The sequence below is a fragment of the Gracilinanus agilis genome, chromosome 2 (assembly GCF_016433145.1).
Source record: "Gracilinanus agilis isolate LMUSP501 chromosome 2, AgileGrace, whole genome shotgun sequence".
Taxonomy (NCBI): Eukaryota; Metazoa; Chordata; class Mammalia; order Didelphimorphia; family Didelphidae; genus Gracilinanus; species Gracilinanus agilis.
In genome coordinates, this window is record NC_058131.1 from 462,454,980 (window position 1) to 462,469,176 (window position 14,197).

At 43.4% G+C, this 14,197-nt stretch overlaps 1 protein-coding gene across 1 annotated transcript in view; it reads left to right on the forward strand.

Annotated features, from left to right (window-relative positions):
• Positions 1-11,358, forward strand: part of SPTB (spectrin beta, erythrocytic) — a 126,946-nt gene extending 115,588 nt beyond the window's left edge. The window contains exons 32-35 of the mRNA XM_044664848.1: positions 2,202-2,431; positions 5,287-5,460; positions 6,372-6,414; positions 7,407-11,358. Coding sequence (XP_044520783.1) covers positions 2,202-2,431; positions 5,287-5,460; positions 6,372-6,414; positions 7,407-7,574 — 615 coding nt within the window. The 3' untranslated portion in view covers positions 7,575-11,358. The remainder of the gene's footprint in view (positions 1-2,201; positions 2,432-5,286; positions 5,461-6,371; positions 6,415-7,406) is intronic.
• The last annotated feature ends 2,839 nt before the right edge of the window (positions 11,359-14,197 follow it).

Genomic DNA, 14,197 nt, shown 5'->3' on the forward strand with positions numbered 1-14,197 from the left:
GGAACAACTAAAGAAAAAAAAAAGGATAAATGGCCTCATAGAAGTTCTTATTTAGGCAGAAAGGAGATAGGAAAGCTCAGCATGGATGACCTTAAGCTTTTTTGCAAAATGGGAGTTGGAATTATCTTCTGAAAATATAAAGGATACAGACAGGATAAAAAATTTGAGGACAATGGAACAACTTTTGTGAGGAATATAAGAGAAAATGAAGTAGTGAAAACCAAATTGAGGTTAGAAAAGAATATAAGGCAGACAATCAACCCAATTTTATGACTTTTTTCCAGCAAGCAGCTGGAAGCAAGAATAGAAAAAGAGGTGGTGGAGGTTGTCTATGGTTAAAGGTCAGCAGTAGGTAAATGGTAATAAGCCAACAGAATGAAATAAGAAATGAAGACATAGGTGAAGTAGAATACCATGAAAGCTAATCTAACAGAGAAGCATCTGAAAACAGTACAAGGTTCAGTCATACTTGTGGGTCTTTGCAGGTGGAAGCACTTAGAACTGAGGGCATTGAGGAAACGTGTGAGAAGCACTGTCTTCTTAACTTTCAATCGTCCTTTTTAATTTTTTTTTTTTGAGACCTTACCTTCCAACTTAGAATCAATACTGTGAACCCAACACCTCCAGTCTCTAGGCCTGGCTTTCTATCTAGCTGCCCTAAACCACCAAACTTTTTAACCAAGAAATGGGAGTTAGAAGGGTTATCACTATGGCTATTGACTTCTCTGAGGATGATGGTAGGAGATAAGTTGAAAAGACTGAAACAAGTGCTGAAGTCATTGAAGACAGAGGCATTATGGTGCAATAGACAGCACTGGATTTAGAATTAGAAAGAAGGAGCTAGGCAGTACAATGGGTAGAGCACCCAACCTAGAATTGAGGAGAATCTGGGTTCAAATGTAGGCTCAGAAATTTCCAAGCTGTGTGGCCCTGGACAAGTCACTTAACCCCCATCACCTAGCCCTTATCACTCTTCTCTTTTGGAACTGATACTAAGATACTAAGGAAGGAAGGGAGAGAGAGAGAGAGAGAGAGAGAGAGAGAGAGAGAGAGAGAGAGAGAGAGAGAGAGAGAGAGAGAGAGAAGGAGGGAGGGAGAGTGAGTGAGTGAGTGAGTGGCAGGCATTTATTAAGCTTCTACTGTATGCCAGGCACCATGCTAAGTTCTTTACAAGTTTTATGTCATTTGATCCTCACACCAATCCTAGGAAGTAAGTTAGAGATTGTCCCTATATTGCTGATGAGGAAACTGAGGTAGACTCACTCAGATTCAACTAATACATTTTTATTTGAACTCAGACCTTCCCAACTTGAGGTCTAGTGTTCTTTATTCACTTTGTTATCTAGCTCCTTCCAAGTCAAAGGATGGGTGATCAGATCCTGTTTTTATCAGCTACTACTACCTGTTTGCCTCCCAGAGGGTGACTGACCCCTGCTCCCTTCAGAGTCCTGGGAGTTCCTTATACTCTTATTCATGAGCTCCCCAGTATTGAACCAGTTTAACATCAATTAGATTTTACAAAGAAAGCTTTTACTGAGAGGGCAAAGCGAGGAAATAAATGGTAAAAAAAAAAGTCTCCCAAGCCATGTGTACACTCTCTCCTCTACAAACACACACACACACACACACACACACACACACACACACACACACACACACACACACACCTCGTTCTCATTTTCTTCACCCATAAAATGAGAGTATTGAATTAGATAATCTTTGGTTCCCTCATAGTGCTAAATCTATAATTCTGTGAGATAGTATCCTGTGTCCACATGACATTGACAGAAGTTGGGGAGAGGGTAATGGAATTTGTTAACATTGATGGGGTTCTGTCAGGCATGGCTGGGATGCCAAAGCGAGGATCCTGTGATGTCCAGGTAAGGGCAAAAGAAACCAGACAGGGAAGAGGGGAAAGCTAGGCATCTCTTTCCATCCTTGAGTCCTCAGACATTTACTACTCCAGGGCCAGAAAGGAGGCACACACATTGTGCAAAACTGAGGTGCTGGGGATTGAGGCAGGGAGGATTTGGGTGGAAATGCTCTAAGGACCTGAATCTCTCTCCTCAAACCTGCCTGTAAAGGAAAAAAGTAGAGAATCCATGCTTGATGACTTTTTCAGCCCCCTTTTCTTGACATTGCCTGAATCCATGGAACCTTAGCCCCTTTCAATGAGGTCTGCCTCTACTCTTTGCCACCAGACACAGGAAGAAGACAAGCAGAGGAACCAGCCACAGGAGGATAAAACTGGCAGAGAGGAGAAGTTGACTCTTGAACCTCTCTTCAAAGTTCTGGATACACCTTTGAGTGAGAATGAGGAGACAGCAACGACCCTGCCTGCCCAGCTGGATCGATCACACAGCATGCAGATGGAAGGCTATTTGGGCCGCAAGCATGACCTGGAGGGGCCCAACAAGAAGGCATCCAATAGGTGGGGATCAGGAAGGACAGCAGTAACAGCTTTATCTATAGGCTGAGTGGGCAGTAGAGTGGGCAGCCTCATGCATAGGATGATTTTAAGAGTTCTCTTTCCTCTCCTCGCCATCAATTAACCCTTGATATTCCACAGCTAGAGATTTGTCTCAAACCTTCCTTCCTTTGAAAATGAAAATACCAAGAACATTAATGCAGCTATAATGAAGAGATAATTGAATTTGGAATCAGAAGATCTGAGTTTGAATTCCTATTCTGCTATTTATTGCCCAAGTGACTCTGAGCAAGTCATTTAATGCTTTTAGCCTCAGTTTCGTTAGCTATGAAATAAAAAGATTGGACAAAGTGAGCTCTAAGGTCTTTTCTACTTTGAAATCCTCCAATCATATCAAATAACTTGAAAACGGTCCTTTCTTTGACCCATGAGAATGGAGAGAGAGCAGAAAGATATGAGATAGGGGCTGCTGAGTAGCACAGTGGACAGAGCACCAGGCTTGGAATTGGTAGGACCTGGGTTCAAATGTAGCCTCAGAAATTTCCTAGCTGTGTGTCTCTGGGCAAATCACTTAACCCCTATTGCCTAGCCCTTACCATTCTTTTGTCTTGAAACCAATACATAATATTGATTCTAAGATGGAAGGTAAGGGTTTAAAAAGAAAAGAAAAAAAAGGCTAGGATCAGAGATGAGGTGGGTAGTGGAATAACTCCACTCTGCTTTCTGATCCCTGAGTTGTGAGGGATGCCAGGCACACCTCATAGTCAACACTGACCCTCCCCCCCCAAGACTGAGTGAACAAAGAGGCTCCTCTAGGAATATAGAGCACCTCTGGGTGCTCAGAACAAGATGCTAACACAGTCTGAATGGGTTTAGCTCCACAGAATGGACTGTACAAGTCTTCACACTGTGAGACCACTGCTGGCCTGTCTAAAAGCATGAACCATGACAGTGATTCCATGAGCTAAGACTAATTGACCTTCCATAGACACCGAAACTCTCCATGACCTTCACTTGCTCCCAGTCCTTCCTTCCAGGGACTTCTCAGAAGCACCAGGGGGTGAGATACCAAGACAGGCCAAGTAATCATCATGTTCCCAGTTCCCACAGCCTCAGAACCCACCTAGGGGAAACTCTGAAGGCTTCACGCTATCTTCATTTTACTTTCAGATCCTGGGGGTCATACATCCTGGTTAGATTCCTTGGGTTTATTTCCCTAGCAGAGGTCTGTGAGCTTGTTTGTTTTATTTATTTTAAAATATTATTCTGAGAAGGGCTCCATAGGCATCACCAGAATGCCAGACAGGTTCATGGCACAAAAAAAAAAAAAAAAAAGTTAAGAATTTGTGCCCTAGGCCATGATGACGTATGCCGTTTTCCTTGTTTTATAGAACCACCTTCAGTTAACCCCTGCTGAGGATGCCCTTCAAAGGTCCCTTCTGTAAATATTAGCCATTAAAGAGGCCTTAAAGAGTCCTGAGGGGTTGGTTTCAGAGTTGTGCCTATTTAGTAGGGTCCAGCTCATCCCAAGGTTCTGAAATGTGCCAGACTCCCAACCCTAACAAATAGGAAAAAATGAATCTTCCAAGGGGAGCAGAAGTGGCCTGGAGAAGGCAGCTGGCTGGCACAATGGATAAAGAGCCAGACCTGGGTTCACATCCAGCCTCAAATTCTTAGCTGACCCTGGGGAAATCACTTAACCCCAATTGTCTAATTTTTTTCCATTTTCTGCCTTGGCACCAATACTTAGTATCCATTCTAAGTCAGAAGGTAAGGGTTGGATACTTAGTATTGATTTTAAGACAGAAGGTCATATGATTTATCACTTGTTTATTTGGGTACAGGTTTTGGTTTTGTAAGATTATTCACTTAAAAATTAATAATATAGAAATGCTTTGCATGATAATACATGTATAACCCAGAAAAAATAAAAATAAAAGTATGAAGAAAAAAGACAAGGCATTTTTAAAAAAAGTGACCAGTTGCCAATTTTGCTTAGTCCAATTTACCTAAAAGAAGCATTGTGAATCAGATGAGTCTGGTATTTTCCTTACTTGGTTATAGGCTAGGCTTCTTCTTCAAGAAAAAAACTCTGGAGATGTGGTAAGATAGTAGGCCCCCTGAAATGGTGCTGGAAGTCACAGTCCCCGAGTTAAGAAAGTCAGGGGGAAAAGCTTTCATAATAGGAAGTCAAAAGATCTGGTGTCTAATGCCAGCTTTTATGTTGAGAGATGAAAGAGCAGGAAATTGTGGGCAGAAAGAGCAATTTCAGAGTTTCAGTTCTTGAAAGCAGTATAATTCTGGGTGATGGTGAAATGTAAGGTGGGATCAGGCCTGTAGGTAGCAGAAGTGCAAGTGGCGATCCTTAGAATTGTACATTTAACTCTCTGACTTTGCACAAGTCGTTTAATGGCTCTAAAACTCACTTTTCTCATCTATCAAATGGGGATAACGAACCTGACCTGCCCATAGGGAAAACGTGAGGATCATCTGAGATTAGCTATGAGAAAATACTTTGAAAACTATAAAGCATTGGGGACAGCTGGGTGGCTCAATGGATTGAGAGCCAGATCCAGAGATGGGAGGTCCTGGGTTCAAATCTGGCCTCAGACACTTCCTAGCTGTGTGTGATCCTGGGCACATCATTTAATCCCCATTGCCTAGCCCTTACTGCTCTCCTGCCTTAGAACCAATACACAATATGGTTCTAAGATGGAAGGTAAGGGTTATAAAAAAACAAATGTAAAGCATTATAAGATACAATATCATTATGAGCCCTTAGTCTAGGTCTACAACTAATTTACTATGGGGCTTTTAAAAATATGTGTACTTATTCATATTTATTTTCTCACTTTCAGGTCCTGGAACAACCTCTATTGTGTACTCAGAAATAATGAGCTGACATTCTACAAGGATGCTAAGAATTTGGCCATGGGGGTACCATACCATGGGGAAGAGCCTCTGGGTCTGAGGCATGCTATTTGTGAAGTTGCTGCTGACTATAAGAAGAAGAAGCATGTCTTCAAGTTAAGGTGAGGTCATGAGAGAGGCTAGGGTAGGGGCCATCCACTCTTCCACCTTGAGCATCAAGAATTTTCAAGGGAGCAGACCTAGAGATGGGAGATCTTAGCTTTAAATCTGACCTCAAACACTTCCCAGATAGGTAATCCTGGACAAGTCACTTAACCCCACTGCCTAGCCCTTACCTCTCTTCTGTCTTGGAGTTGAGACACAGTATTGATTCCAAGACAGAAGGTAAGAATTAAAAAAAAATTTTTTTCTAGACCCAAGATCCATAATATCTCTTCAAAGTAGTGTGGAATTCATGCGAGGTATAGGCAGCTGGTAAATCAGACAAGGTGCCAGCTGAGAGGGGCCATGGCTACATGTTAGTCCCCTCATTTAAGGCCAGAAGGCAGACAGTTTCCAAGGTGAAGTTGAGCCTGCCAGGATTTTACCAGCATCCTTTGCTCCTTCTGTCAGTTCTCTGTCCCTGGGACAATGGGGAAGGGAACTGAATCTCAACCCTCCCAACCTTATCCTCCAAGAAAACTATCTCCCAATCCTTCAAGAAGACTGAATGGTGCTTTGGACTAGGGTAATTCCAATGGGTTTGTGGCTTCCTTGGAGTCTTTGGCCTCACCCCAAGCCAGGCAGATGTTGGAGCCTCCATGAAGGGTTCTAGTTTACTTTTAGCTAGATCTGAGTTGATTTGTAAGAATGGAGTTAGTTTTAGGACCATTCCAACCCTCAAAGATCACTCAAAACTCAGGAGGCCACAGGGTCAAATGGCCCTGTGTAGATCTGGGGTCTGATTTGTGGTGGAAGAAGTCTGAGAGAAGTGGCTATAGAATTCTTCAAAGATATGAACTAGTTTCTTGCTTACTCACTGTTGGGGATTTATAGAAGCAACCACAGGACACGAAACTCTTTCTCATTCCAGGCTGAGTAATGGCAGTGAATGGCTTTTCCATGGCAAGGATGAGGTAAGTTCAGAGTAGAAAAAGCAGAAATACTTCCAGAGAAGGTAGGGCTATGCAGGGATTATGGGTGGTGGGGTGTAAGTGGAGGGGTGTCTGGTCACATCTCTTTAAGCACAGGATTGACCTTGGTTCTTTCTGATGCCAGAGGGAGGTCAAAGCTACCTTTCCCCCACAGATCACATCTTGCCCTATCTTATCCCAAACAATCCTGTGGAATACACAATGGGCACCATGTCTTCAGATCATTTTGTATATATATACATACATGTATATGTATGTGTATATATGTGTATATATATATATATATCAATATATATCATTGTATATCATCTATGTGTCTGTCTCTACATTTGTATAAATATATCTTTGACTTCCTCTAGGGTAGTCCTCCCCATGCTAGGTAGATTCTAGTGATTAATTCTGAAACTCAGTATTAAACCATTGAAAGGCCCCATGTTGTGCCTCTCTGTTCACAAGGTCTCCTGGGCTTTTGACTTAAAATACAAGGATTAAAATACAACTTTGCCCTTGGTTTGGTCTTGTCCCAATTTCCAAGACCAGTTTTAGCCACATAGACTGTGAGTTTGGGAGGCTCATCTTCATTTGGACCGTGTGAGGGGCAGTATTCTGGGGAGCTTCAGTGGTATTGTTGTGAAAGGTGAATTTGAGCTTTCACATTCTTCTTTCATTGACAATTCTATTTTCCTTATGCATACAGACACACACACACACACACACACACACACACACACACACACACACACACACATACTGTCACTTGCTATCCAAAAGCCACAGGGTTAGAATTATTCCAATGCAACTTTACACCAGCCATAGTGGCATTCAGTGATGATTGTAGTGATGATTGAGTCTGAAGAACAATTGCAACTGAGGGATTATGATTCATAACATACCCTCCCTCCAAGATGTAGGAGATACTTAATGCTAGCTCCCTCCCTCAACCCTCTCTTCCTTTTCTCCCTCTGCTTCCACAGGAAGAAATGCTCTCCTGGCTTCAGGGTGTGAGCACAGCTATCACTGAGTCCCAAAGCATCCAAGTTAAGACCCAGAGCCTCCCCCTTCCCTCCATCGCCAGCACAGACACCAGCCTTGGAAAGAAGGACAAGGAGAAGAGATTCAGCTTCTTCCCCAAAAAGAAATAGCTCCTTTTCCTACTCCTTTGTGGGATGGGGGCAGGTGAAGGAGAGGTCAAGGGTCCACCTTGGGCCCCCCACCCTATTGGACAATATTGATTCTGCTCAGGATGTTCAGTGCAGAGGCCCCCAGCCCAGGCCAACCAACGTTTTCCCCACCCCTCACCCACACACACTCTATCCAGGCAGGATGCCCACAAGCTTTACTTCAGCCACAATCCACTGGCCACTACCCAACCAATTCCTTCTTCCCCCTCCCCTGTGCTTCCCCTGACCCAAAGGTCCAGCCTTTGTCTGTAGCCCAGTCCATCCCTAGGTGGACTAAGGTTCAGTCTCAGCCTGGGACTGGGGGAGAGGAATAAGCTGGACTGAACTAGAACAGCCTGAAGAGCGACTTCCATTCCCTCTCAGCACTAACACCAAACTACATAAGGGGCTTTCACCTCATCCTGTGTCAGGGCCCTGAGGCACAGCCAACCTTTTGAGGGCAAAGCCAGGATTGCACTGGGGACTCCTTGACCACTATCACTTTCCCTTTCTTCTAATTTAGGATGGGCCCACTCTCCATTGCTCCCAGTACCATTCCCCTGCCTAGCTCAGGAAGTCGCTAAAGACCCCCACTCTCTGAAATAGGAAGAGATGGTTTCTTTGGATTTGAGATCTGCCCGAAGGTGGAGAAAAGGGTCCTGTATGAGGCAAATACGTTTCCCCTTCCAGGTTTCTAAAGCTTGGAGGAGGAAGGCCTTCCCTCCACCTTAATCAGACACTTATCTATCCTATGTCCTTGGGCTGTGTAGGAGTTCATCAGCCCCACTCTCTTCTCTAGGATGAATAGGTCTCACATACTACTTTCTGCTTCCTCTTGCCCCCAAGCAACCTTTGACTTGACTGCTATCTCACCCCATTCCCATTTCCAGTGGTGGGCTTAGAAGAGAGAAGACAAGTTGCCCAGCTCCTACACTATCAGATGCCTCTCTGCCCCTGGACAAACACCCTATAACTTAAGGACACACAGAATCTTGGCAGTCAGAGAATGGGTGATGGGATATAAAAAGGTTACAGAACCATGGATACCATCCAGGTTCCTAGGCTTCCTCGAGAAATGGGATTTTCACCTCCAGTGCCATCTACTCCCTTCCCTACAATGCAGTTACTACTCTAGGACTCCTTCCTGAGCTGTAAAACTAATTGCCAGCAATTTGATTGTCACTACCCATCATTTGAGTGGCAGGAAGAAGGGGGGAAAGAGCTTTTATTTTAAAAATAGTGATTAGAGCTCCTGACTCTGAAGCCCTGAGAGACTGACCACTTCAGTCTCTGCCACTTTGCCTCTGCTCTGGGTTTAAACTTCATCAGCAGATCAATCCAGCAATATATATATATGTATAAATATATGAAACTCAGATTCAGGGTCCTTCTTCCTTCTGTGCTGGTTTAGGACCTTTTGATGGAGAAACAGGGTAGGCTCTCCAGACTCCAGATGGATAGCAGCCATGGGAACCTAGAGCACTCCAGAACTCAAGATCCCCTTGTATGTACTTCCTTTCTAGCTGGTACCCCAGAAGGGTACCAGATGAACAGACAAGCCCAGAGGATCTCTCTCCACTGAGAGAGAGCTTGAGAATCCCTATGTCCAGGGTATGAAAGGTATCACTGCCTACCAGAGGTAAGTACTCACTACAGGTAGCTGGAATACTATCTCATGCCAGAGTTGGAGCCTTTTAGGAGGGGGACACACCGTAATGGTGCATCCATCCATCCATTCATCCATCAGGCTTCAAACATCTTTCAAAAGGGCAAGGCCTTGAATCCTGAAGGGAATAGATGAGCCCCCTCTACTAATAGCTCAATTTGGGATCTCTACATCCTGTAGTCTTCCAAGAAAAACCTTCTTAACACAGCACCAGAGCCATTCCAGGAGAAGAGACTGAATTCTACAAGTCTCCCCTTCCATTGCTCCCCTTAGCGAGCAACATGGCTCTAAGGGATGTCTTGTCAGGAAGGATAGGGGCCAGTAGTGAGATGGAGGTTGTGAACTCCAGGAACAAGTGCAAGGAGACTTGACATTTCCCCAAGGGGAAAGAATAAGTGGGATTAGGATCTGGAGCCTGAAGAAGGCATCCTCATTCTCACAGGTCCAATGAAAAGACCTGTACTCTATTTCTACTGTCTTCCAGAATAAATGGAACTGGAATAACTTGAGATTCCTTATGAAAAGGTGGAACCTCCACTTGGGATAGCACTGTTGATAGCTATTGAGCAACAACAGTTCAAGCTGTATCTGTTGGTACCCTGAAGCCTTTAGAGGCACCCCTTTGGCCTACACCTCTCAAGTTCTCCCTTCTCATTATTAACTTCTGGCAATTGATGATGGGAGAAGGCAGCATACAGGAAAGCTGTATATTTTCTGTCTTTTTTGCTCTTGGTATTAACCCAACACATGTGGAACCCACTAATAGTAGGGTTTATCGATCAAAAAATATGGGAGGTTGCCTGATGGAGCCTAGTTTTCCCAGAGTGAATTCACTTCAGAAACCAAGAGCCCTCTTTGGCCTCATTGGGCTCCAGTTCAGTGATATATATGACCTTTAGTTGGCATCAGGCCTGCCTCTTAGGTCTCTTACTCCCATCTACTTCAAACTCTGTTGGGCACCTTGTATTGTGGTCTCTGGTATGTGGCATTTCACTGCATGCAGGGGAGTATGAGGTGGAAGGGCACCTACCTCACCAAAATAAAATAGGTGAGGCAGTGAGAGCATTTGGTATCTATAAAAAATTGGTCATTGTCAGGAGGCAGAAGGCATACTTTGTGCACTTGCTAAAAAGAAGCTTATCATGGCAGCAGCTTTCCTCAGGATTTCCCTGGGGAAATTCTTAAGGAGTTACCTGAGGCTGGAGTGGAAGGTGGGAAGAATGCCAGAAACTACTATTTTCCCCCATCCCCTGCTACCCCAAACAAAGGGCACATTCAGGAGAGATAAATGTCCCACTCCATGTTCCTGGGAGAGCTCATGGGGGCAGCTAGCTCATTTCAGCTATGAGAAATGTCATCTTCTGCTCCCTTCCATCTCTATTATCCTGACCACCTTCCAGGGCAGGATATAGAACTGGGCTGAGACTGTAGGACAAGGTACTCGTGAGCTAGGTCATGTACCACTGACACTGAGCTCCAAGGGACCTAGAGAAGATTTGTTTTCTCCTTTACATTTTCTACTTTGTGGTCTTTTTCTTTTAGTCTTTTCTTATACTAAGTTCACAACTTTTCACATAAGCCTGACGGGCTTTTCCTCCTCTCTCTCTGGGATGGTCTTTGGAGGGAGTGGCTCAGGTGATTCTCATTTGCCCTCTCAATTGTCCCTTGCTCCCCTCATCTTGATGTTGGTCCTGGGCTGGACCAGTGTGATGCAAGGGCCTCCAACTTTTACCCCTATTTGGTACTCTGACATAGGAGGCATGTGGATGAGGCTGACATCTGCTCCAAATCACTCTGCTTTCCTGCCAGACTCAAAGGGTTACAGGGAAGTTGGTCAAGGAACACAGAAGAGTCTCTGGGAAAGGAAGAGGAGGAAACTGATGTCAATTGATCCCACCAATTTGTACCATGGACAACCGAACTCAGGGAGGGTGGGTGGGGTAGGAGAGGGGGGCCCTGAAAATAGCAGAGCCCAATGAGCACAGACCCTCCAACCAGCTGGGCCCTGATCTCCATCTGCTCAAATGTGCTTCCACTGTCCAGAGAGGGAAATCAAACCCGAGTTTTTGCTTGGGAAGAGCTTCTCAACTCATTTAATAGTTTTTCTAATAAACCAATAACTCCCTGATCTCTTCTATTGGTTTTTTGTCTTTGAATTGTTCTCTTTTCCCTTTTGAACTGGGGAAGAAATTGGCTGGAAATAAGAGAGCAGAGTCAGTGAGCAAGAAGGAAGAACTTTTATGTTCTGTAATGCAGCTGATGGAATCTGAGCAGTGGAGGTAATGTCAAAGGCCTCTGTCTATTGGAAGCTCAATAATAAATTGCAGAGGTAGGTATTCATTTTCTTTTCTGCTCCAAAAGGTTAGACACGTTTGAATCCTGTGGTGCCTCCTGAGCCATTTTAGAAATTTCAAGTAGGGGAATGGTAGTCCCTTAGCACCAGAGGTCATGTGGGGCCCATGTTTCCAGGACGTTCTGTTAATATGTCTTTCTATAGTAATACAGTAATCTATCTGCAATATGATGGAGAACCAGAAAGGAAGAAGAGCTGGCCTCTGTGTAGCCAAAGTAAGGTGTCATGCCCACCTACAGTCAATGTCCTTCATCCACAGAACCCCTTTTTATCCAAATTTGATTTACTCTTTTTTTTTAAACAATTCTAACATATTTACCTGGATTCTAAGGCCACAGCAAATTAACAATAAGTTAGAAGTCAGAAGAAGGGCTGCTATAATGAGGTAGGGTAAGAATAGTGAAAAGAAAAAGTGGACAGACTGACAAATAGAGAAAATACTTTTTTTTAACAGAACTAAAAAACCTATAGCAATTGGAAGTCATTCAGCATGGAAAAAAAAAACAAAAACATCCACTATACACCTCAATTGGCCCAGAGTACCTATTGTATTATATGGTACAATAACTGTATTCATTATTTGAAAAAAATCATGCTCAGTGTACTGTGAAATAACTATATATAGCTCAAAGATTTCTATCCAAAATTATCCAAATAAACAATTTTTTTGGTCCTCAAAGAAGTTTCTAGCTATTTGGAAATTTATTTCAAGAAACTCATTCCCTAAGGGAAAGCCTTGGAAAGCCAAGTTTTACTCCAAAAAAGGGGATGCCTCATCATGGCATGGAGGGGTTCCTGGGTCCTTGAAAGCTCTGTAGATAAAATACAAGTTCTCAAAGATGTTACCAGGCCAGTTTATGGGCAAGGCCTTATTCCACTCTTGCTATGACTTTGCAACCTCAAGTCATCCTGCATTCACCTGCTTCCTACACCCTCAGATGCCTTGCATCAGAAAGAAACTAGCCAATGGGAGTGGGGTGAGAGGGAGAGAAAGGATATGATTCATGTAACTATGGAGAAATAGTCTAAATTAATTAAATAAATAAACTTTAAAAAGAAAGAAAGAAACTATCCAAGGGGAGACTGGTTCATGGTGGGGGAAAATAAGTGCAAACGCTTATCAGAAAGGGAATGCTTTGGAGATCCACAGGATTTAGGGTTACAGAGAGCTTAGCGAGCACCTTGTTTAATTGAGGGCCACATAAGGGGAGCCAGGTTCAGAAAATCTGATTTTCTGACTCCAAATTCAGTTCTTTTCCCACAATATTTCTAACTGCTGTTCTTTTCTCACTTTGCAACTAGTCCAGGTCACTAGTCTAGGTAATAATATTAGTAGTAGTAGTATAGCATTTATGTAACACTTTAAGGTTTATAAAGCACTTTATAAATATCTCATTTTATCCTCACAATCACCCTAAGAGGTAGGTGCTATTTGTTACTACTGTTCAGTTATTTCAGCTGCGTCCAACCTTTCGTAATCTTATTTGGAGTCTTCTGGACAAAGATATTGGAGTGGTTTGCCAATTTTCTTCTCCAGCTCATTTGACAGAGGAGGAACTGAGGCAAACAGGGTTAAGTGATTTTCCCAGGGTCACACAGCTAGTAGGTGTCTGAGCCCAGATTTGAACTTGGGAATATGAAGTCTTCCTGCCTCCAGGTCCAGCACTCTATCCACTATACCGTCTAGCTGCCAGGAGCTATTATTACCCCTATTTTATAGATGAGAAAATTGAGGCATAGGGGTTAAATTATTTGCCAGGATCACATTACATAAAAACCTGAGGTTGAGACAACAGTTAGAATTTGAACTTGGGTCTTCTTGATTCCAGGTTCAAACTCCATCCACTACACCACCTAACTGCCTTACCACCCTAAGTAATTTCACTCTAATACTTCCCTATTCAAAAATCTCTATTTCCCATTATCTACAGCAGTGGTTCCCAAACTTTTTTGGCCTACTGCCCCCTTTCCAGAAAAAATATTACTTAGCGCCCCCTGTCACATACTATCACCACCCCCTTACAGTTATTCACCACCCCCAAATGCACCTGTGGCCATCACTATCTCACTGGATCACTGCAGCACCCACCAGGGGGCAGCGGTGCCCACTTTGGGAATCACTGATTTATAGGGTAAATTTCAAACTTTTCTGCCTGGAATTTAAAGCCTTCTTTATCTTACCCCCTAGCTAGCCAATCTGATCTCCCATATTATACATAAATGCTTTCCTCATTATTCCTCTAATAGTTAAAACTCCCTGGTCCAGTCTTCACACCATACTTATCTCCACCTTTAATTCCATTCAGTTTCACCTCTCTTGAGCATCTTTAGTCTTTTCTTCTAGTGACACTTTCTCACTTCCCACATCACCCCAAACTAAACAGGTTTTCCTTTGCCCTTCTACCTCTCTAGTTATTTATATTCTCATCTCTTTACATCCAAACCTTATGACCAGACTTCTTGGGAAAAACAGCAATCCCTGATGCCTTTATTTTCTCAGTACACACTTTATCTTCAAACCTTGTGGTCAAATCAGGCTTCTTGTTCCATCACTCACCTGAAATCGTTCACAGATGACCTCCTTGT